Source organism: Colias croceus, chromosome 17, assembly GCF_905220415.1.
Source record: "Colias croceus chromosome 17, ilColCroc2.1".
Taxonomy (NCBI): Eukaryota; Metazoa; Arthropoda; class Insecta; order Lepidoptera; family Pieridae; genus Colias; species Colias croceus.
Genome location: NC_059553.1, coordinates 7089392 through 7111961, shown reverse-complemented (window position 1 = coordinate 7111961; position 22570 = coordinate 7089392). Strand labels below are relative to the sequence as shown.

Sequence of the window (22570 nt, the reverse complement as noted above, 5' to 3'; positions counted from 1 at the left end):
TCTATTCTCAACTTAACGCAGCGCTGCTCCAACGTACCTACCTTTCAAATAAAACCCGCGAGGCGGGTACCTGCAGCGTGCGCCCGCTTAAATTAATTTTCATTTTCTATCAAACACTTAAAAAAAAAGTTATAGTGAGTTGGGGTAAGACCGGACGGATTTTAGACGTATTGACTTGAAATGGTTTAACAAAAGCCCGATTTTCTCATCACTAGTTCAAGATTTACTTACTACTTAAAACTGATGTAAATGACAATTCATTTAGCATCGCTTTGTTCTACAATAAGTTTGTTGTTATAAACTCAACTCTGATTTTAAGACGTTTAAAAACAACACTTACTTTTTTTATGACTATGGTAAAAAAGTACTCTTCGGGGTAAGTTCGGACATACTTTTAAATGCACTTCTATTGAATATAGCATAAGGTCTATTAAAAAAATATATCCGATCTTTTACGCTCTAAAATGATTTTTTGACGATTATTTTTGAAATCCACTTAACAGGCGCGCGGCTCGTCTGAGCGACGCCCGGAACCTGAAGGTCGATGCAAAACAAAATGAAGTCGTACAGAATTTTGCCATCGTAAATAAATACGCTCGTATTCGCCGAATTTTTGATGTTTACGTTCTTACCCCATGTCCGGACTTACCCCGACTCACCTTAAATTATTAAAATTATTCTATAGTTAGACAAATGAATGGATACTTAATAATAAAAGTTTCTTAGTTTAATACAAATATGTAGTTCCTAACTATGATATATAAAAGAGCTAGATACGTTACCCGCTCTCTATTTTGGCAAGAAAAAACTCAGGTAAGTGCCCGAGTTTCACTTAGTCACGCACCATTCAGCGTCGTGGCTGGACGTTCTTTTTGTATTTTAATCGGCAGTTATTATTACGAAGTACATGAGTGAGACATGTATTATGTCTCGTGCGTGAGAGTGAAAGAGAGAACAACTGTATTTGTGATAATGCGTTAGTAAGTAGGTATGTATTAATTACGCTGTTTTTTAGTGCAATGATGTTGGCGTATGCCGCGTCTACTAGTATAATAGGTCATTGGTTCCTAACTATGAAAAATAAGAAGAGAGCATTTTTAAACATTAGGTACTTATATAATATGTATGAAATAAAATTAAACTCCCTTAGGTACCTAAACTTTGTTATTTATAGTAGGTAAGTAACCTATGTAGTAATATTTGCTCAATATTATATTTGCTTATTTATTTATTTTATTACTATAATGGAAATGTAATTAAAATTCAATCATAACCAATTTAAATTAAGGTCAGGTGGGGTAAGAGGGTCATTGGGGGAAGAGGGCCTAAAGACCATAACTAGTAAACCGAAACGTTTATGACTATGTACTTTCCGTCGGTAAAACAGTGAAGGCGAATTAGTTTGAGCGGTTTTGACTAGATGTCGCTACGTAGCACAGACGTCACAAAAAATGTAAACAAATGTGACAGTTGCGAATACGACTTACACCAAGTTGGCGCGTTTTTTTGCGAACCCATATTTTGTTGATAAAATAGTGCTAGAAATATTTTAAATACAGTGATACACGGAAAAAACTGTAAGTATTTCTTTTATTAATCATTTTAGTTAAGAAACAACTAATTATGTGAGTTTTTTTTGCTTGAAAATCCTAGCCTCCAAAAACAATAGCTGGGGTAAGAGGCTCACTATTGACGGTGAAAGAGGAACATACGTTTCTCTTCCCCCGTGTCAGGGGTGACCAACATTTTGATTAATTTTTTAGTATAATTTATAATTTATAGCCTGTGTTGTCTAGGGGCTATTATAACAAAGTTTTTTTTTAATCGGTCTTTTAGTTTTTGAAACCATATTATTATTATCACAAACAAATAAAAATTTAAATATTTTTGAAGTGAAACTTCTATAACGGGGTTGGACAAAAATTTAGTGTAACATTTTTACGTTACGCCGTACGCGTGACATTTTTGCGTTACGCCGTACGCGTGACATTTTTGCGTTACGCCATACTCGTGACATTTTTAAGGTCATAAAGAAGTTTCACTTCTTACGTGTGTACTCTAGTACACGCATACATTTTTTTTATTATATTATACCTATATAGATAAATAAAATTTCATGCGATTTGTATACGTCTCTTTCTTTTTAATTGTAATAAGTATTGACTTCTTGTTGTTTGACTGTTGCAGGAATATAAGATAAAACATGCCGCGAAAATATATAAGAAAATCTAATAGAAGCAGTTACGATAATGATAAATTAAATGAGGCTGTGAAGTGGGAGATTATTTCCCACATGTATGTTCATGGATATAGGGAAATAATATCCCAAAAAAACCTATAAGCTACCCAATATTTTACTTTTTAATACTCAAGTGTTTAATCTCGATATAACCCCGTACTGATGTATTAAAATAAACTTGTTTGAAGTCATGGCCGATTAAGGGTTAAAGACTGAATCGCAATGTTGATCTCATATCACATAGTTTATATGATTAAATAAAAATAGCAGTCTAACTTGTCGACTTCTTTTTAGTTTGCCACCCCTGATCGAACCTGTATGTCCCTCTTACCCCGAATTGATGTATTCATGTTTTTTATTCCAAATTATACCTTATTTCATCGACATTAAGATCTAATATTGACCAAAGACATTCTACCTACAAATTAACGAACATTTAGTAACGAATATTTTAATTCAAACTCCAATCTTAGGAAATACAATGACTGTCCCTCTTACCCCTTGTAAGGGGGAAGAGGAACGATTACTCAATCTTGACATTAATGTCAATATCTTCGTAAGAACTGTTATTAGAGTAATGACATTTAGCCTACGGGAAGCTAATACATAAAGGTAAGTTCTGTGTGTTTCAAACATCTTAAAAAGCTATAAATGTTGTTCCTAGCAGTCAAAATATTTTACTGAAAATGAAATATGTTCCTCTTACCCCACCTGACCTTATATTTATTGTGTTTTATCATTTTGATACAATAAAAAAAAAAATGCTCACACTTTTCTTTCCACTTTACCCATACATTAAATACATAAGACGTTTTAAGTTTAGGTCCATGGTACAAAAATGAGTTATTTACTTATGTATTTATTCTTACATGAAAATATATTAGGCTAAACTGTACATTATAGGGCGTGGAGTTGAGAGTCGTCAATTTTTTTGCGGTTAGCTATTGTCCTATGGAACCCAAATCTGAAATTTCACACCAAGGAAACTTTTAGTTTTTGAGTTACGAATTTTTGAAAATCAGAAAATTACTATAGAAAGTTACTCCATCTTGTTTTTGTTAGTGCATATTCTCTATTTTATTTTTAACCTCATTCATAAAATGTTCCCTCATATCTTCAACACTGACCTCCCCATTCTGAACAGACTCCAGTATTGCAATTAAAAGTCTTGTCATCTTATGTTTTGCAGCAAACTCTAGCAAATCACATGCATTTTCAGCTCTTAGACAGTCCACCAGCTTATGCACACATAATTCTTCTAAATCTGGCATCATATAATAAGAAGCAAGAAGGAGCAAATGTTCCAAACCAGTGTCAGGTAAAGAATGCAAATATAAATAGTCTTTAAAAGCTTCCAGTGTGGTTTTGGTCGTGCCGGGCACATCTACAAGGCCTTCAGTGCTCTCCTTCCAAGTGCCACCTAACATCCTATGTAAAACTGGACTGGAAGCGGCAAGTACAGCTTTATGCATGTGTACTGATCCATCTTCACCTCTTAACTCAAAATCAATGAAATCCCTGTCCTTATGCAGAAAATATGCAAGAGTAGCAGTAGCAGGCGGTAGAATGTCCATTACAATTGAAACATCAATGGTATATGATCTATCTTTCTTGTTATAATAAATTAAATGCCAATTTCCATCGTCACTTGTAAATTTTTTGTTAATAATTTCCAATGCACGGCTGGTGAATTTGATATTGTATTTAAAATTATCCTCTTCTCGCCGTTTTACGAATTTTATGAAAATCAAATTTTTGTATTGATTCAAGCAGCCATTAATAATTATTTCTATAAAACATACTAATTTTAATTGGAAGACACAAAGGTCACTGATAATGTACTTAGGACTTTCGAAATTGAATGTACCACCACTACCATTAATGTTGACACCTATTTCAACTTGAAGGGTATTACCTCGTTGTACTAAGTTTTTACATTCCATGTTATTTATTATGTCGGATGAAGAGCGACGAATGTTGTTAAACGGCTGTGATTAAGCCGAACGCACAGAGTAAATTATAATCACTTATAATACGCAGAATCACAGATTAAGTATTAGTTACTACGTAACAGATGCGACAGTGATGTTTTCCATAGTTTCAGTTGGCCAGTTGTGGCGCTGCTGTAGCCTTACCAATTTTGACAGTAAAAAGTAGTGTTGCCTACCAGTTCGATATCTATCGATACTTTAGTGAGGTGCCCATTGTATCGATAAAAATACTACGTACTAGATACTACGTGACTTCCAAGCATTATTATTGCGAATATTAAAAATAAAACAGATTTCGTTTTCAATGTTTATTTATTTAATGCCCTTTTTCTTAATTTATTTGTTTTATATTTCATAAAAGCAATTTTATGGATTCCTGCCATTTTTTGCACATATCTCTCCTCTATAGCTCCCTTTAAAATTTTATTTATAATATTGCTCCAGTTATGGACATGAAGCGTAACAATATATGTAAAAACATTTTTTTTAAACACATATTGTGTGTTTTCTGACACCCTTACCAGGAAAACTCCAAATCTTGAATTTTTTCTCTTAAATTTGCCCCAATTTCGTTTTGGATACAGTTATCGTTTAAATAATTATGTTTAAACAACTTGCTTCCCTGTACAACACTAGAAGTTTGGAACTTGGATAAACTAAATTACTATTTTTTAAAAGTTTATATTCTCTTTGGCGCATGTAAGAATAAATATTATCCTCTGTAGATTTACTAGTAAAGCTCTTCATGCAATTTTTTTTGCAAGAGCAGCATTTGCAAGAGTTTATTTTTACTGCTTTTCTCATTTTCCCTTTTGTTGCGCCTCCAGGATAACAATTTACGCTATCAAATAAATCGTCGAAGAACTCCACAACTTCCGCTGTAGTAGCCACACTGCTACTGCTGCCCGTGTGAATGTTATCTAAAATTAAAAATATTTGTAAGAAATTAAAATCTTGGAAACACATAGTTTTTATTGTTAATATTAAATATAAAGTACCTACACACATTACATACATATGAAACTTTGAATCTAATAACAGCTAATGGAATTCTCTTAAAAACAGCTTTATAGTAAAATCTGAGAACATGAATAAAAAACTTAGTAAAATTTACAAACATGGATTTATCAACTATAAACTATCATAAATCACATACCTGTAGGTCTTTTCATAACAACTGGAATAGCTGTAATGCATGATGGATGTTCATGATAATCATCACCTAAAACCAAAGAACTTATATAAATCTATACTATATATTATACTAATATTATAAAGCTGAAGAGTTTGTTTGTTTGTTTGAACACGCTAATCTCATCTAAAAATTTGAGTGCATATTACATACCTGCCCTTCCAATGACCAACATAATATTATCTGTAACATTTTCATTCTCATCTGATTCCACTTTGTGATAATTGTGATCACTCAGAGCATTTTGTACTGTAACAAGTAAATACATATTATGTAACATTTAAAAATATAATTCAAACACAAATAGAAGGTATGTAAAGTATGTCAAAGTATTTGTTTGGAGCCATGAAACCTGTCTTACCAAATATCAGCTATTTACATAATTAGTGGGCACCAGAAAGGACATCCACAGGTTCCTGAAATTATCATTCTGATTTCTGCGGAAAACAAAAAAGCCGATTCGTCGCATTGGTTGCGGTGCAACCACCGACACAACACTTTGATAGTCCCATGGCAAATTTAGCACTTAGGTATTTACAGTAGAACACTTTAGAGACTAGTAGAAGGTATATCGTATCAAAAATTCAAATAAATGTCAATTGTCATAACATGGCTTCTCAAAATGGCGCCGTAGACAGGAACAAGTAGAAAAAAAAAGAAAAAAAGAACAGGAAGTAATGCAGCGCCACAACTAGCCATTATGAAACTAGGCTGTCAGGGGCCTGCGCAGAATGCAATATTGAATGAAGTGTGTACTCTCATCGAGAACTATAGTTACCCGTATATAATAAATTACTCTATGACTCTAAGGCCCCGTTTCCACCTGCAAGAAAACTTCCGCGAGAAATGTCCGACAGTCTGTCTGACAGCAACTTGCAAGTCTAATTCCGCGTTTCCACCTGCAAGTAGACGTGCAAGTTGCTGTCAGACAGACTGTCGGACAGTTCTCGCAGAAGTTTACTTGCAGGTGGAAACGGGGCCTAAGCCTTTCCAAGAAGCTTACAGAGCAATAAACCTATAGAGTACTTGTATCGAGCGTATACAATTTACATATATTTGTTTCTCTCTATCTAAAGAAAACGTCGTATGAAAGAATGAGACAGCTATAGACAACAAGCTACGTTTCAACATAGTCATGGCACCATTTTTACTATAGGTACGTATTTAGATAGATAGAAGGTGATAGTGATGGATGTGCTTCAATCGATAAAATCGTGAATGTATTTTGCATTTACGGTTTCGTGAAATAATAAATAAAAAAAACAAAACTTATAATTAATTTCAGTTGAATACATTATTTGTATATAATAAATGCGAAATTATGCGAGAATGGATGTTATTCTTTCACTGCGGAACCGATTACAATGAAATTTTGTACATACACACATAGGTTAGGTTTTATCCCGGAAATCCCACGTGAACGGGAACTGTGCAGGATTTTCTTTAAAAACGCGGGCGGAAAGCTAGTATATTATAAAAGAAATCTTAAAACTTGAAATGTAATTTAAAATAAAGAAGGAAATGATGATAAAGTTAAAGGAGTGAGGAGAAAGGCACAGTCAGCATGAAGGAATCATGCAGCATTTTAACAAGTTAATAAAAAGACAGTCTTAATGAAAACATTTTCCTAACATCCTACTAATAAAGCGAAAGTTTGTGAGGATGAATGTTTGTTACTCTTTCACGCGAATACTACTAAACCGATTACAATGAAATTTGGAAAAATTACTTTTGATCCCGTAAATCCAACAGGAATGGGAACTATGCGGGTTTTTCTTTGAAAACGCATGTATATTAAGTATGTATTTCAATAGTAGTTTCTCATCTATGAGAACTGTCATTTAATTAACCGTTTAATTTTCACATAGTTACACATTTAAAGTAACTTATGTGTAAAAATTTTCAAAATAAAAATTCACTCTCTTTAATCAAATGTATTTATTATCTAACTACAGGAACAAAAAAAAAACGTAAGCGTAAGATTGCACAATTCTTCTAGTTTATCCATCTTGATAACACGCAGGCTCGAAATGCTGTGAACACAATATAGCAAATTGTGGCGGCGTCCAATCAACTCATGTCTCATGTTTTATACCCATTTTTTATTTAGCTCTGGAAATCTAAAACAAAATGAATTTATTAATAATCTGAAAGAGAAATTAATAAACAACAAACGAAAACTAAAACACATAAGGCAAATAAAACAACCACGTGGTATGTTTTATTTTCCTGCGGTAAAAAATTTACATCTATTATTTGCAACAACAACTACATATAAATCTGATTTAAGAAACAAAATAAATAAATCAACGTTAATATGAAATAGATTTTTTGTCATAAATAGATAATATACGCTAGATGTGTTACAACACTACGGTGGTAAACAAAATGCCAAACGTGATATTATTGTGACGTTTTTTAAAAATAATTTCATTATTTTATATTCCACAACCCCATAAAGTGGGTAAATGTTACAGTTACAACATAAAATTACAAAAAAGCGCTTGATAAAACCTTCAAATAGGTTTAAAACATAAATATTTATCAATTTGCTGAAAATCACTTACCGATGGAAAGATATTTGCACATTGTTTTTATCCAAAACTCCCATTCGACTAGTGATAGCCGGTTGATAAACATACAATAGTTATTTTAGCACACTGACAAATAAAAAGAAACACTGTACACTTTATATTTTCTAAATATTTCGTTAAAAACACTTGACGCACTGAGCCCACCAGCTGGTTGGAAAACAAACTGACTGCCGGCGCGATACGTTTGAAGACAGTGCAGATACTCTATCGCTATCTCAATCTGGCTTATGTTGTTATTGACTAAGAGTAAGTAGATTAGAAAATATGTATTTTGTTCTGTCTCAATATAAGAACTCTATAGGTTTATTGCTCTTAGATTGGAGATTTCGGTATGAACATTGACGTGTAACAAGAAAATATTGCCCAGTTCATGTTTTTTATCACTTTCACACCTAACTTGGTATTGCCACTGTTAATACGAAGTTTTCCCAAGGCTACTATGTATGCTGTAATATTCTGTGCAAAAGGTTAGTTTTTGTACATGAGTTTGTTGATAAATTGACAACAACGTCATTCAGAAGCATTGTTTGATGAGACAATTATTATTTATGCTAAATAAACTAAGTATCTGAACCAATTATTAAAAAGCGATACTCCCTGATTATGGGTAGTCACCATAATAAAAATGTAGCAACTCTCACTTTGTCAATATGGCATGTGTGTCAAAAAAATTGCGTCGCTTCGAATATTTAAGTTATAATATTGTTGCTTATTTAATGAATATTTTCCGAATATAAAGAATGCATTGTATTGTGCAAAATTGCAGAAGTGTTTGGACACCAAATTCTGGCATAGAATTTCACAGGCAAGTGTATATTTACGTTATTTACAATATTCCTCAATACTCCTGCATTTACCTGTTTAGAATCATTTCAATGGCAAAAATTGTCTAATTTAGCATCATTTTAGTAAGCAGTCATGTTAAATTTGTTATTTCCCTAATACTTTATCATTTTTCAACAAGTTTTCAATAAACAGATTTAACAAGTAAGGTAACCATGATGGCGAGTTTTTATGGATAGCGAAGAGAATATATTGTAATAACAATATTATGATGAAAATTTAGAACACCATTTTAAAGATTGTTACTAGTAATGAAACAACACATGACATCGGTATTGCACTCACATGTAGTTATAAGATTGTTCGTTTTTACATTGAAATTTATACTTTTTTAACTTACCTCATATTTTTTTGTTTTACGTATTCCAGCTTTCCAAAAAGTAAAATAAAAAGAAATATATGTGCCCATCAAGGTTACTGAGGATTACGACCCAGAAAAAAATACCTTTTTAAAAATAAACTTTGTAAAGTTAGCTGAAATTTGTGCAAGGCTGCTATAAACAGTTTTTCTTTGATGATTCTGGCTTGAAATTGACCCGTCGAAGCAACGCGTTTAAAAAGAAGATCTGAGTAGCTAACAATTTGGTAAACAGCATCTGATGCAAAACACAACTTTCCTCTATTTACAAAGGATGTTAATGCTATATATCGGTTCATATCCAAGCTTTGTAGCCAAAAATTATTTATAACTATCATTCTATACCAATTAAAATTGTATGTACCTACCTATAAAGTATGACCATAATATTATAATATAAATACTGTTAAAAATATATGTCGTTATTATTTATAGACCATGATTTTTAGTTTTTTCTATTTTGAAAAATCCTGAATTTACAAACCAGCGTGGTCACTCGACAGAAAGAGACAAAAAACATGACTGACGTCATTGAATGTCATAGTTTCTTGTTTCAAGTTAATGGTCATAGTGCAATCTCCAGTGTATTAGAGGATATAAGCTTCTTGGTCCTTTCCACCCATGGAACTATAGTCATACTGGAACCCAAACTCATAAGAGCGTTTTCACATTATCCGATCCGATATCGGATATCGGACGCCGATAGCCGATATCCGATATCGGAGGGAAGTAAAATGTATGATTTAGGTACCTGTCTTTCACATTGTCCGGTCCGATATCGGATATCGGAGCCAACACCGATATTCCCGTGAACTATCGGACGATAATGTTCAGTGTTACCAACTCAATTTTCGAAAAGGTGGTATACCAACAGCAAAAAAAGCACTAGTTTGTGTATTTTCAGTCATTTCTAGGCGCTAAATGTAAAAAAAAATCCTTTCATTTACTTTAAACCTTTTTATTAAGAAAACATTCATTTAAGTATTTAAAGGCATTAAAAATACTATTTTTACGGGAGCTATTTTAATACCGTCCTATAATATACGGCAATTGGCTGAACTGAAGTAAATAAAAATATCTATATCTTTTTTTACGTCTCAAATATAATAAATCAACAAATAAAGTTTTTTATTATAGTTTGCCATGATGACCAGTGTTGCTAGACCTTATGATTTTTCGGGTGATCTACTGATTTTTCAAATAGGTACTAGCTTGGAAAGAAAGGGGTAGTTATAAAATTTGTTAAATACTACCCAGAATATTTTAAGAAAGGAAAAGTAAATTTGCATATTATGTTAACGAGGTATCAAAATATACTGCACTTTCCAACATGTACAATAAATCAACAAAAATAGTATGACATATTTTAGAAGTTAATGGAGAAACAATTTTATGACATTCAAGAATTTATTACATTGCGGAATCTGTGACAACGAAGAATTAGTTTAGTTTAATTTATTTCGTTTAATATTTGCGCACCCAGATAATAGGTAGAATGATGTACATTCTACCTATTATTTATAGGTATAATATACAGGGTTATTTTTAAAACACCGGCAACCTCGCAGGACAAGCTAGCTAACATCTTATGTAACAACATTTGATCTACGACTTTTGGCATAACGCAATAAATTATTTTTAAATGATTTTTTAATTTTATTGTACTCTCCTAACATTCGTAAGTCTATGTTCTATTCATTATCGAAAGGACGACGCGACGCCCCCTTACCCCTCTCGTTCGCTTCTTGTTTACGTAATTTTTGGAATGCGCGTAGAGTTTATAATATTCAAACGGAAAATTAAATGAATATTTATTTTTGTATGAAAATAAAATCTAACAAGTTATCAAAAGTCGTAGAACAAATGTTGTTACTTATGATGTTAGCTATCTTATCCTGCGAGGTTGCTGGTGTTTTACAAGTAACCCTGTATATATTATTATTAGCACTATAAAATTGTAATAACAGCACCTACATTTGTAAATGTAATTTGAATTTATATTTGCCAGTTTCGTCGCTTTAATACTGAGTTGAATTTTATTTTATTTTATTTGTTTATGAACATAACAGTCGTACATGATTTAATATAAAAAAGTTCTAAAATTCACTACGACCACACAACATGTTCTATTATTAAAAAAAGAAAAACAGCATACAAAAAAAAACAAGCCTCACAATGAAATTGAATATTGAAGCTAGATTCTGACTCTGCAGAGGGTACAAATCCAAACTCCGCAGTCAGCAAATTAAACCGGTTTGAAAAACATAGTTTATTTATTACTATTTATTTTATTTAAAATAAAGTTTATTTTTTGTAACATAAATGCATCCACTGTTTTTTTTAATTCTCCATATATCTACTTTTCCAGTTTCTGGCAACACTCATGATATCGGGACGATATTATCGGATAATGTGAAAGGGCAAATTGTGTCCGATATCGGATATCGGCTATCGGCTTCCGATATCCGATATCGGACCGGACAATGTGAAAACGCTCTAACCTAACCTAACCTAACTGTTTTCTATTGCAAAAACGATTCGCTTCTGGCATTCGCCGGCCGCTGCCGCGGCACTAACTTAAATGACATTAAACAAGTTTTAAGAATATAGTTATTCTGAATTTTTTTAATATTGTATGGACTCTTTATATTTTATACGATCTGGCCAAATGTGGATGACCAAATCGTGAAACGTTGACGATTTAACGATATCAAACTATGTTGGCCATTTCACGATATGCGACCATTTCGTGAAATGGCCACTCATATCATGAAATGATCAAATCTACGATATGACCACGACATAGGTATACATTATACCACAGTTGACAGATATATACTACGTACATACAGTTAGGAAACTAAGCCCCTGCGATGAAATTATGACGTATAGCTATAGGGCTGTTACCTTTTTGATATTTAACCGACTTCAAAAATGGAGGAGGTTATCAATTCGGCCTGTATATTTCTGTTTGCTTTTTTTCACAGTTGACTTTGTGGTAATTTTGAGATTAAAACCCGTTAAAATTAAAAAATGGTGTAGGCTAAATATGAATTTACAAGAAGAAACAATCTCAATAAAATATATACCTTGTAAAAGTAAATAGGTACGTTTTTTTCAGTGCTATATTTCGAAATCTTGTCTTTTTTGGACGCCGAAGGCTATTTTAATGTAGGTACCTAGGTACCTAAATTATTTATAATGCTTGATATTTGTATGATACATATAAGTATTCAATAATTATTTTAAACCAGAATTAACAATACTTGTATGTAGGTATACCTACTAAATTATTTTTAAAACGATAAATTAAATTAAATTAAAAAACACAAAATATGCAAAAATAAATTAAAATTATTATTATACGAACATAGAACCTCCTTTTATATAACCTTTTTGTTTTAGGATGAAAAAGAAAATAGTTTGACAGGCTTAGTGCTTGACAAAGTGGTAAAGTCACGTATCGATAAAAATACAATAATTATTATAATATCTATCTTTTTCTTCCCTAATATTTACGTAATTATGCACATAAATTTAAACAAGATTTTTTAAGGTTTCCATTTTTTAGATTTTCGTGCTCTTCTAGATTGCGTAAAAAATAGATGCGGTCTTTAAACAGACTGGACTCCTAATAGGTAAGTACTATTTGTAGCTATCATTTTGGTAGAAAATATGTCAACATAATTTAAAACTCATACTGCCATATCTATAGAAATTAATAAATAGTCTCTTTTTAACTTGTAGTCAGATACGATACAGATATATATTTATTGAAAGGGCTACAAACTGAAACAATCGATATTTATTTAATGTGAAATGACATCACTTTAAACTTTTTTCCATACTATATTCAAAATCTGTGGATGTGTCACCCGCTACTATCGATCCCCCTCAATACTCTCGAAAACACGCTTTATGGGGGGGGAGCCATTTCGAACATTTTGTATGAAGTTTCCTTACTGTATGTATCTGTATATTGTGATTATACTCTTTGGGTCATTTTGCAAAGTTTTCACCTCATACTGAGCGGTAAATGTTTCACGATTCTAGAACGATTTTGTAATGAATGTTAAAAGTTAAAACAAAGGTAGTTTCACATGGTGACATTATTTGTGGTTTTATATAGATTAAAGATATTCAATTATCTCATATATTCAGTTAATGATTAAAAATCTAAGAAAAGATGTGCGACCGTTACGTCCTTTTCGTTACCAAATGGCTGGTAACGTATTAGCTGGACCAAAAAAGACAGCGTAAACATATGGATACACTGAGAGAATTTTTAGTACTATAAAATTGCTCTGCTTATTAGCCACCTGCCAAATTTAACTTGAGGTTTATAAATTTGCTTTTGTTCTGAATTTAAATTTAAAACAAATTGCAAGTCAACTATGAGATAAATATGCTAGCTACAAAACTACATCAAGTAAGAGCTTTAAGTAGTCATTCTTAATTAGTCCCAGTATGTCCTCAACTTTACTATGTCAGGACCGTTACTGATTGGTCAGATATACGTGACTGTCCCCTGAAATATTGAAGAGTTTTGATAGTTTTTCTTTATTTTGTGAAAAAAAATTAATATTTTTTTATATAATTTTGAAACAAATGCACTCTCAAGTACTGATTGGTATTGTAATTCTAGATTTGCCCCTAGTTATTTCATTAATAAAATAAAAGTTAAGTATTGCAATTTCGTAAAAGTAACGGTCATGACAATTTGTTACAAGTTACAATAAGTAATTATTTCGTTTTTAACTAGAGTTTATGTTCATTTACTAGACAAGACAATTATTAAGCTACTACATGCCAAAAAAACCCAATTCTAACTTTAGTTTTATTTCAAAAGCAAAATATTCTTAGGTAACGTTCTGGACCAAAAAACGTGCCTAAGTTACTATTTTTCACTATTTCATATAAAATCGGGGTTTAAAATAAAATTCAAAAACATTCTTAGTAAAATTTAATAAATCTATTACTCTAATAAACCAACAATTACCCAAAATACTGAAAACAATATTCAGTAGCATATTTTGAGAGAAAAAAAAATGCCCATATCGTAAAAACCCGTAAAAACCATTCCAACCGCTATTTTCAAGATGGCGGCCGTGGGCCAAGGGTGGTGACCCCACAAACTTGGTTTTAGCTTCACACTGACCCCCCCTACATATAAAAAAACAAAATTGCGTCCTCTAAAAAACGCAAGGCCTAAAAAATGTAACATTTCAATGGACTATGTATGTGTATGTATAATATAATATAATATATATTCTTTAATGAGACAAATGAATGTATAATAAATATACAAGTTTCTTAGTTTAATACAAATATGTAGTTCCTAACTATGAAAAATGGAAGAGAGCATTTTTACACATTATAATATGTATGAAATAAAATTAAACTCCCTTACATAAACTTTGTTATTTATAATAAGTATGTAGTACATAATATTTGCTCAATATTATATTTGCTTATTTATTTATTTATTACTAGTTAAAATGGAAATGTAATCAAAATTCAATCATAACCAATTTAAATTATATTTATTGTGTTATATCATTTTGATACAATTAAAAAAAATGCTCACACTTTTCTTTCCACTTTACCCATACATTAAGACGTTTAAAGTTTAGGTCCATGGTACAAAAATGAGTTATTTACTTATGCATTTATTCTTACATGAAAATATATTATTCTACTGCAATAACTATAACAATTAAACAAAAAACATACATAATATGTGTTATCTTCATGAATGAAATAAAATGAGACCTATATTATTTTATTTTTAACCTCATTTTATAAAATGTTTCCTCATATCTTCAACACTGACCTCCCGACTCTGAACAGACTCCATTATTGCAATTAAAAGTCTTGTTATCTTATGTTTTGCAGCAAACTCTAGCAAATCACATGCATTTTCAGCTGTTAGACAGCTGTTCATCAGCCTATGCACACATAATTCTTCTAAATCTGGCATCATATAATAAGAAGCAAGAAGGAGCAAATGTTCCAAACCAGTGTCAGGTAAAGAATGCAAATATAAATAGTCTTTAAAAGCTTCCAGTGTGGTTTTGGACATGCCGGGCACATCTACAAGGCCTTCAGTGCTCTCCTTCCAAGTGCCACCTAACATCCTATGTAAAACTGGACTGGAAGCGGCAAGTACAGCTTTATGCATGTGTACTGATCCATCTTCACCTCTTAACTCAAAATCAATGAAATCCCTGTCCTTATGCAGAGATGCAAAGGCACTAGCAGGCGGTAGAATGTTCATTACAATTGAAACATCAATGGTATATGAACTAACTCTCTTGTCATCATAAATTAAACGCCAATTTCTATCGTCACTTGTAAAATTTTTGTTAATAATTTTCAATGCACGGCTGGTGAATTCGATATTGTATTTAAAATTAACCTCTTCTCGCCGTTTTACGAATTTTATGAAAATCAAATTTCTGTATTCATATGCTGGATTCCCGAAACCTGCAGTATTTAAGTTTTTACTAAATATAAATACTAATTTTAATTGGAACACACCAAGGCCACTGATAATGTAGTTAGGACTTTCGAAAGTATCATAATATGTAGGACTATAATTGACAACTATTTCAACTTGAAGGGTATTACCTCGTTGTACTAAGTTTTTACATTCCATGTTAAATACCTATTATGTTCGATGAAGAGCAACGAATATTTATGCCGAATCGACGGCTGTACGGCTGTGATTATGCCGGACGCACAGAGTAAGTTATAATCACTTATCACTTTACGCAGAAAGCAATATTGGGATAAAATTTAGAATATGGACCGTCGAGTTGGATATCGGCGATTTTATAGCGATAAGATCACATAGCAAGTAATATAGGAAGAGATGGCACCACAGAGTACTTTTTTATATATGAGAAAGACGGCACTTAGTACCACAGAGCAAGTAGGTAATGAAGACACGGCACTCAGTACTTCGATTTCGAGCTCACGCACACTTAAGCATGTATTAGCTATGGGAAATCTTTTATACCAACCTATGAGAAGTTCACGTCAAAAATGACCCACATTGCTGCCAACATTTAATGTTGATGTTGCTAGTGATGCCTATTTATGAGTGCTAATATCGATAAAACTTTATATCGATGTCGATAAAATTTTCGATGCCCGGTAACAACCCCACTAATTCTCATCCATAATCAAATTTAGAGGAAATTAAAAATAAAACATCAACAATGTAGATCAATAAGTTTATTATAATATAATATTAATTATATATAACATTTTTATATAATATTAAAACTCACTAAACAGCAAAAATGGATAATTCCATTTGAATTTTACTGAATATCTTTATTTAGGCATTAAGTACTTAATTCGACTTGATTAGTATGTGAATACAACTAGATTCACATTTTATACTTTTCCTTGAAATATTTTGCGGGATTTCTGTTAAAATCTCGTTTTAAATTTCGATACCAATTAGGTAGAAGCCAGTGGGTCGACACTTAGAACATAGTTTTGGTTAGGCTTTCATTTGCAAGCAATTTTAAACTTCATTCCATTGACATTGAGTATAAATTAATTTGTACTTTTCCAAGAGCCTATGTTAAGTTTAGCTTGCCAACATTTAGAAAAAATAAAAATATTTCTAATGTTGGCCTCTCCGATGTAATCGTATAATATAATGCCTCCTCCACACTACTCGCGAAGTTCCTCGGCGAAGTACTCGGCCGAAGTTGACTGAAGTCCGCGGTGCTACACTACACACTCGTTCAACTTCGCGAGGAATGCATACGTTCATATTCAGAACGAACTTCAGGTAACTTCGTGCCCTTTGACTCGGGCGCAAAAACCGACAACAAACGGAAGTCGGCCGAGGCGAGGTAAAGTTGGACGAAGTAACCCGAAGTGCCTCTCTACATTATTCTATTCGTCTAACCTCGTTCAACTTCGCGAGTACCTAATGTGGAGGAGGCACTACATCTAACACCTCCTCCACACTACTACTCCGCACGAAGTTACCTGAAGTTCGTTCTGAATATGAACGTATGCGCTCCTCGCGAAGTTGAACGAGTGTGTAGTGTAGCACCGCGGACTTCAGTCAACTTCGGCAGAGTACTTCGCCGAGGAACTTCGCGAGTAGTGTGGAGGAGGCATAATATTTTAGTTTTAGTTATTTATTATTATTTCTTCTTTTTTTTTAAACCTTATTTTTGTACATTTAAATTTTAAGCTAGTACATTAATAAATTATTTCTTTCTTTCTTCGATTTCTTGTCAATGGTTAAGACTTAAGCATAGACAACGTCTTGATGATTGAATTCAAAATGGCGTTTTATTTTATTGTTTGTTTTGGTGGATAGAGTTAAAATTTGTTCTTCATCGTAGATTTCGTTATTTACTCAGTTAATACTTAATGTACAGTACATTGAATTATCCCAAATACATTGAACTAAGCCTGCTCTTCAAATTTGTAATATTTCTTCCAAAAGTGAAAAAAGAAGAAAGTGTAATGTGTAAACAAATGTTTGTGTGTAATTAATTGTGATTTGTGACTAAATATTTGCAATTTGTACCCAATGACTGTTCTAAATGGAAGATAAAACATAATAATTACAATATAACAATGTATTCTCTAACACATGTTCTGACTGTAGAATCAATTGGAAAGGAGATATTGTTATAAGTTATAACAAAGAAAACAATGGCTTCTTTAATGGTATAAATTTAAAACGAGATTTTAAAACAGAAGTCCCGCAAAATATTTCAAGGAAAAGTATAAAATGTGAATCTAGTTGTATTCACATACTAATCAAGCCGAATTAAGTACTAAATGCCTAAATAAAGATATTCAGTAAAATTCAAATGGAATTATCCATTTTTGCTGTAGTGAGTTTTAATAATATAATATAAAAATGTTATTATTATCTATACATATAATAAAATCGTAGGAAAGTCAAAACTGTACATTGATTATTTTTTTAAAAGAATACCTGGGCCGTGATCTATAATCGATATAGAAGCCAAAAACATAGTTTTTAGAATTTTTGTCTGTTTGTCTGTATGTTTGTCCGAGCTAATCTCGAAAAGTACTGCATAGATTGACTTCAAATTTTGCATGAATATTACTAACAGGTCGGGTGAGGCTATAGGCTACATATTATCAAGCTATCACCTACGGGGGAGGAGCTGTGAACCTTTATTTTTCTTACGTATTCCGTGTATTACGACAGCGTACAATCTAAAGACTCATGTTTAAATGTTGGTTTCGAGTAAGCCATGCTATTATCTAGCTTTACAAAATAAAAACTATGTCATTTACGTAATTTGGGCAGAGAAACAGTTTAATGAATTTAGTAGTATAAAGACAAATTAGAAACAGCGCCATCTATTAAATGTTATAAAAATCAAATCAATTTACACGTTAACTATTGGAAATTAATAATCAAATGACGCATATATAAATGTCGTTTGACAATATCTATATTGACACTATAAAAATTATGCCATTTAAGTAACTTGGGAAGAGAAACATAGCTTAAAGAATGTAAGTTGTATAATGTTAATTTTGTAACAGCGCCATCTATGAGATTTCGTAAAAATCAAATCAATTTACATGTTAACACTACTGAACACAATGTTAAAAATTAATAATTTAAATATAATTATGTTATTTATTTATTTAACTCTTTAACCCATATCTTCCGTTCCCTATAAGATATATTTCGTGTAAATAATAAACTACATTTTTTTAAAGTGAGGGTAGATGTTTATTATTTTAAGTAAAAATAGACACCATTATCTACAGTTAATCTAATGATTGTGTTCCAAAGAGTATACTAATATATTGTTGTGTTCATTAGTTACAATTTTAAAAATCTTCGTGTTTTATAAATTTACTAGCTTACCGCCCGCGGCTTCGTCCGCTTTGTCTAAAACCTAATAAATTATATACTTAAACCTTCCTCTTGAATCAGTCTATCTATTAAAAAAACCGCATCAAAATCTGTTGCGAAGTTTTAAAGATTTAAGCATACAAAGGGACATAGGGACATAGGGACACAGAAAGCGACTTTTTTCATACTATGTAGTGATATTTATAAAGCAATTGAATGCCATAAAACCAAAAATAGCAAATGCAATCTTCGTGTTTTGTGAATTTTCACCATCATGCGTTCCCACAAAAGGTAAGTTGTTACTTACAGGTATTTATTGAAATGAAATGAAATGAAATGAAATGAATGATTCTTTTATTATTTTGAGGTGCATTGGGAATAGAAGTTTTTGATAAAATTTTATTTGTAAGTAGCTTTTTTTATAGATTTACAGTTAACTTTTGATTTTTTTATTTACAGATTCAATGCTAATAAAATTATATCGCCTTTGGAAGACGATTTCTGCTGATATTTTTACTACACCACTTGAAAATTGATGATTTGATGATAAAGACAGTAGCAGCGAGGATTAAGTGGAAATTAGTAATCATCCGCTTCGTCAATTTTTGACTGAAGTTAATGTCCAACGTCCAATGGTTCAATCATTGGAAGTATCTCGGGAAATTTTGGAGGATATTTTTCAGGAAGGAGAGTAGGGGCAGCCAACCACATATCAAACTACTACGTTTTAGTACCGAAAAAAAATTTTATTGCCAAATGAAACGTAAATTTTGCACTCACAACTTTACAAGTAATGTTTTTATTTTGACTTTGCGGTTATCTGGTTATAATATTTATCGTTATGGCTATCGACGTACCGACCGTACTGGGATCAGAGTAGGTACATGATATACAGTTCATCATCCAGGATTGCTTAGAGCATTTTCACACTGAAAAGGATGTTTTCTTTGAATCGTAGTTGCTTCATTTATTTATTTTTAATCATTTTACATAATATGTTTTATATTTTATAAATATATCATTTTCATTATTTAAGTAGATAAAATAAATTATGTAACGGTTTTATAAGAAAACACATTATATTTGTTAGGCGACGGTGATTTCTTCCAGGCAAAAGATATTCATCAGCTCAATAAAATTGAACAGTATGTTGTTAGTTATTCTTTAGATTCACAATTGTAATGAGCACTTCCGCATGCAAGTTGTATCGTAGTTTAGATATATCATAGTTTTTACATATTAAAGTTCCAACAAAACCCTCAAATTTTTTAGTAGAGTTGAGCAAGATAATTTAAAAAATGTGCCGTGTTAAGTATTATAGAAAAGGTTAGTTCGTTGGTAATTATTATTTCTTCTTCATTTACATGTTGTAAGTAAAAATAAACTTTAACTAACAGTCAAAGTAGTCAAAGTATATTTTAACTAATACTACTTAATATCTATTATACTTATGTTCAGTATTTATCTGTATTATTATTGCTTGACAATTAATATATTTTCATGTCGTATACCAAATTATAAACATAAGTTTAATATGTAATTAGCTGGATTTATTTTTACACACTCACAGACTTATATTTTATGTTAAATGTTAAAAGAGTGTTAATATGTAGTGTAAATCATAATACATTTTTTCACAATTAAAAATAATCCTTTTTTCTGATGATGTTGGCATTGAATTAAACCGCGCTGTCGTTTCGTTCACAAAAAGTGATGTTATGAGGAGCATATTCGGTCCTCATATCATAAGAAATCTGTGCGAAAACAATAAACACGTGTGAGGCCCTCACGGCAGATCGGGGCGGTCTGACGCGAAGTGGGGACAGCGTTGTCACTGTATCGCTCTAGCCACGCTGGTCAACAGACTTATTCGTTAGTTCAGTTTTGTATTAAGACCGCTGCGCGCTGTGACAACCAACCCGTGAGACAACCAAACCCGGTCTCCCCTACTATCCCGTGAGACCGAACCTTCACTGAGAGGGTATGACGTCACACAGCTGATCGCAAACGGCATATTGTACTATCCCGTGAGACCGAAACCCTCACTGAGAGGGAATTTCGTCTCACTACTGATCACGACAGTCATATTTTATCTCGAGAATCTGAAACTTTACTCAATCAGATTACAGATCATTTTCTGTATAGGCGATATTAACGTAGTATGTTCTTTTTGTAATGCTTTAAAGTGTAGTAAGGCGAGTCGGCTTTCGTTTGAAGATACACCGGAACCTTTCACAAAATCACTACTTTTAGAGGAACATACTGTGCAATTAGCGTTTAGCTACTATTATGTATTCTGTGGTGCAATGTAAACTGTTATTAGACAATATTCGCTCTTATAGTAGTGCGTTTCAAATGATCCTTTGGTGCTCAATAATTATCAGAAGATCCGTTCATGCTTACTTTTAAGATACAAGGTCAAGTTTACCATTTGATAGGATCCCTTTTGCCTGAAGGCCAAGCTAAGTTTGTTTTTAAATATATTTTGTATTCGACTACAACGAATAGTGGAATAAAGGAAATCAATATTTCTCAAATTTAAAACTGAACTCATTTCACAATTTTAGAACAGGTTAATTCGTATGTATGCAGTTTTAAATCGACATTAGAAGCTTTTCCTCAAGGTGGTGATATCGGCACTCAGGAACTCCCTGGACGTGTTATAACGCCCAGGCCACAGTATTACAATTTTTCCTACAGTAGGGCGACGAATGTATTTTCGCATAGCAACGGAGGGGAACTCGCGGGGGGTCAAGTGACGCGGGCCACGTACCACAAACATGCTTAGTTTGTGGTATCGAGCGCGAAAGATAGTCATCGTGTTTTTAGTAAAGTTACTATGTAAACTAACGTAATTTAATACTTAGGTACATATTCTATAATGGTGTGCTCAAACTGTTAATCTACATTTAATTTAGATTATTATTTGATACTAAGTAATGTAGAATTTAAACCACATTCATGTTTTCTTCAGATTTTAAGATTTTCTTATCAAAGTGTTCAATTTTAATGTAGTTAAATTTTATAAGAGACAATAATTAAGAAAATTTTAAAATAAAGTGTCACGTATTTTTTTTAAACGACGAATGACGAAAAACGACCTAATCGCGGACGAAGTCGCGGGCAACAGCTAGTATTATAATAAACTTATTGATCTACATTGTTGATGTTTTATTTTTAATTTCCTCTAAATTTGATTATGGATGAGATTTGAGAATTAGTAGGGTTATTACCGAGCATCGGAAATTTTATCGATATCGATATAAAGTTTTATCGATATTAGCCCTCATAAATAGGCATCACTAGCAACATCAAATTTTAAATGTTGGCAGCAATGTGGGTCATTTTTGACGTGAACTTCTCATAGGTTGGTATATAAGATTTCCCATAGCTAATACTTGCATATGTGTGCGTGAGCTCGAAATCGAAGTACTGAGTGCCGTCTCTTCCTATATTACTTGCTCTGT

The 22570-nt window shown here is 32.1% G+C and overlaps 2 protein-coding genes across 5 annotated transcripts; both read right to left on the bottom strand.

Annotated features, from left to right (window-relative positions):
- Positions 1-2962: 2962 nt before the first annotated feature.
- Positions 2963-16194, bottom strand: LOC123698869 (speckle-type POZ protein-like). 3 transcript variants are annotated; one of them, XM_045645674.1, is made up of 3 exons: positions 15848-16194; positions 15413-15703; positions 2963-3725 (listed from the first exon to the last, which is right to left on the bottom strand). In XM_045645674.1, exons 1-3 carry the CDS (start codon positions 15873-15875, stop codon positions 3298-3300), a joined length of 747 nt encoding a protein of 248 aa, XP_045501630.1. In that variant the 5' UTR covers positions 15876-16194; the 3' UTR covers positions 2963-3297. The 3 variants fall into 3 exon arrangements, with proteins under 3 accessions (XP_045501630.1, XP_045501628.1, XP_045501629.1); XM_045645672.1 differs by having other exon boundaries at positions 15413-16185; XM_045645673.1 differs by lacking the exons at positions 15413-15703; positions 15848-16194 and adding an exon at positions 6156-6269 and having other exon boundaries at positions 2963-4282.
- Positions 4783-5945, bottom strand: LOC123698870. Of its 2 annotated transcripts, none has more exons than XM_045645676.1 (4): positions 5784-5945; positions 5576-5671; positions 5387-5452; positions 4783-5150 (listed from the first exon to the last, which is right to left on the bottom strand). In XM_045645676.1, exons 2-4 carry the CDS (start codon positions 5595-5597, stop codon positions 4822-4824), a joined length of 417 nt encoding a protein of 138 aa, XP_045501632.1. In that variant the 5' UTR covers positions 5598-5671; positions 5784-5945; the 3' UTR covers positions 4783-4821. The 2 variants fall into 2 exon arrangements, with proteins under 2 accessions (XP_045501632.1, XP_045501633.1); XM_045645677.1 differs by having other exon boundaries at positions 5802-5945.
- Positions 16195-22570: the final 6376 nt, after the last annotated feature.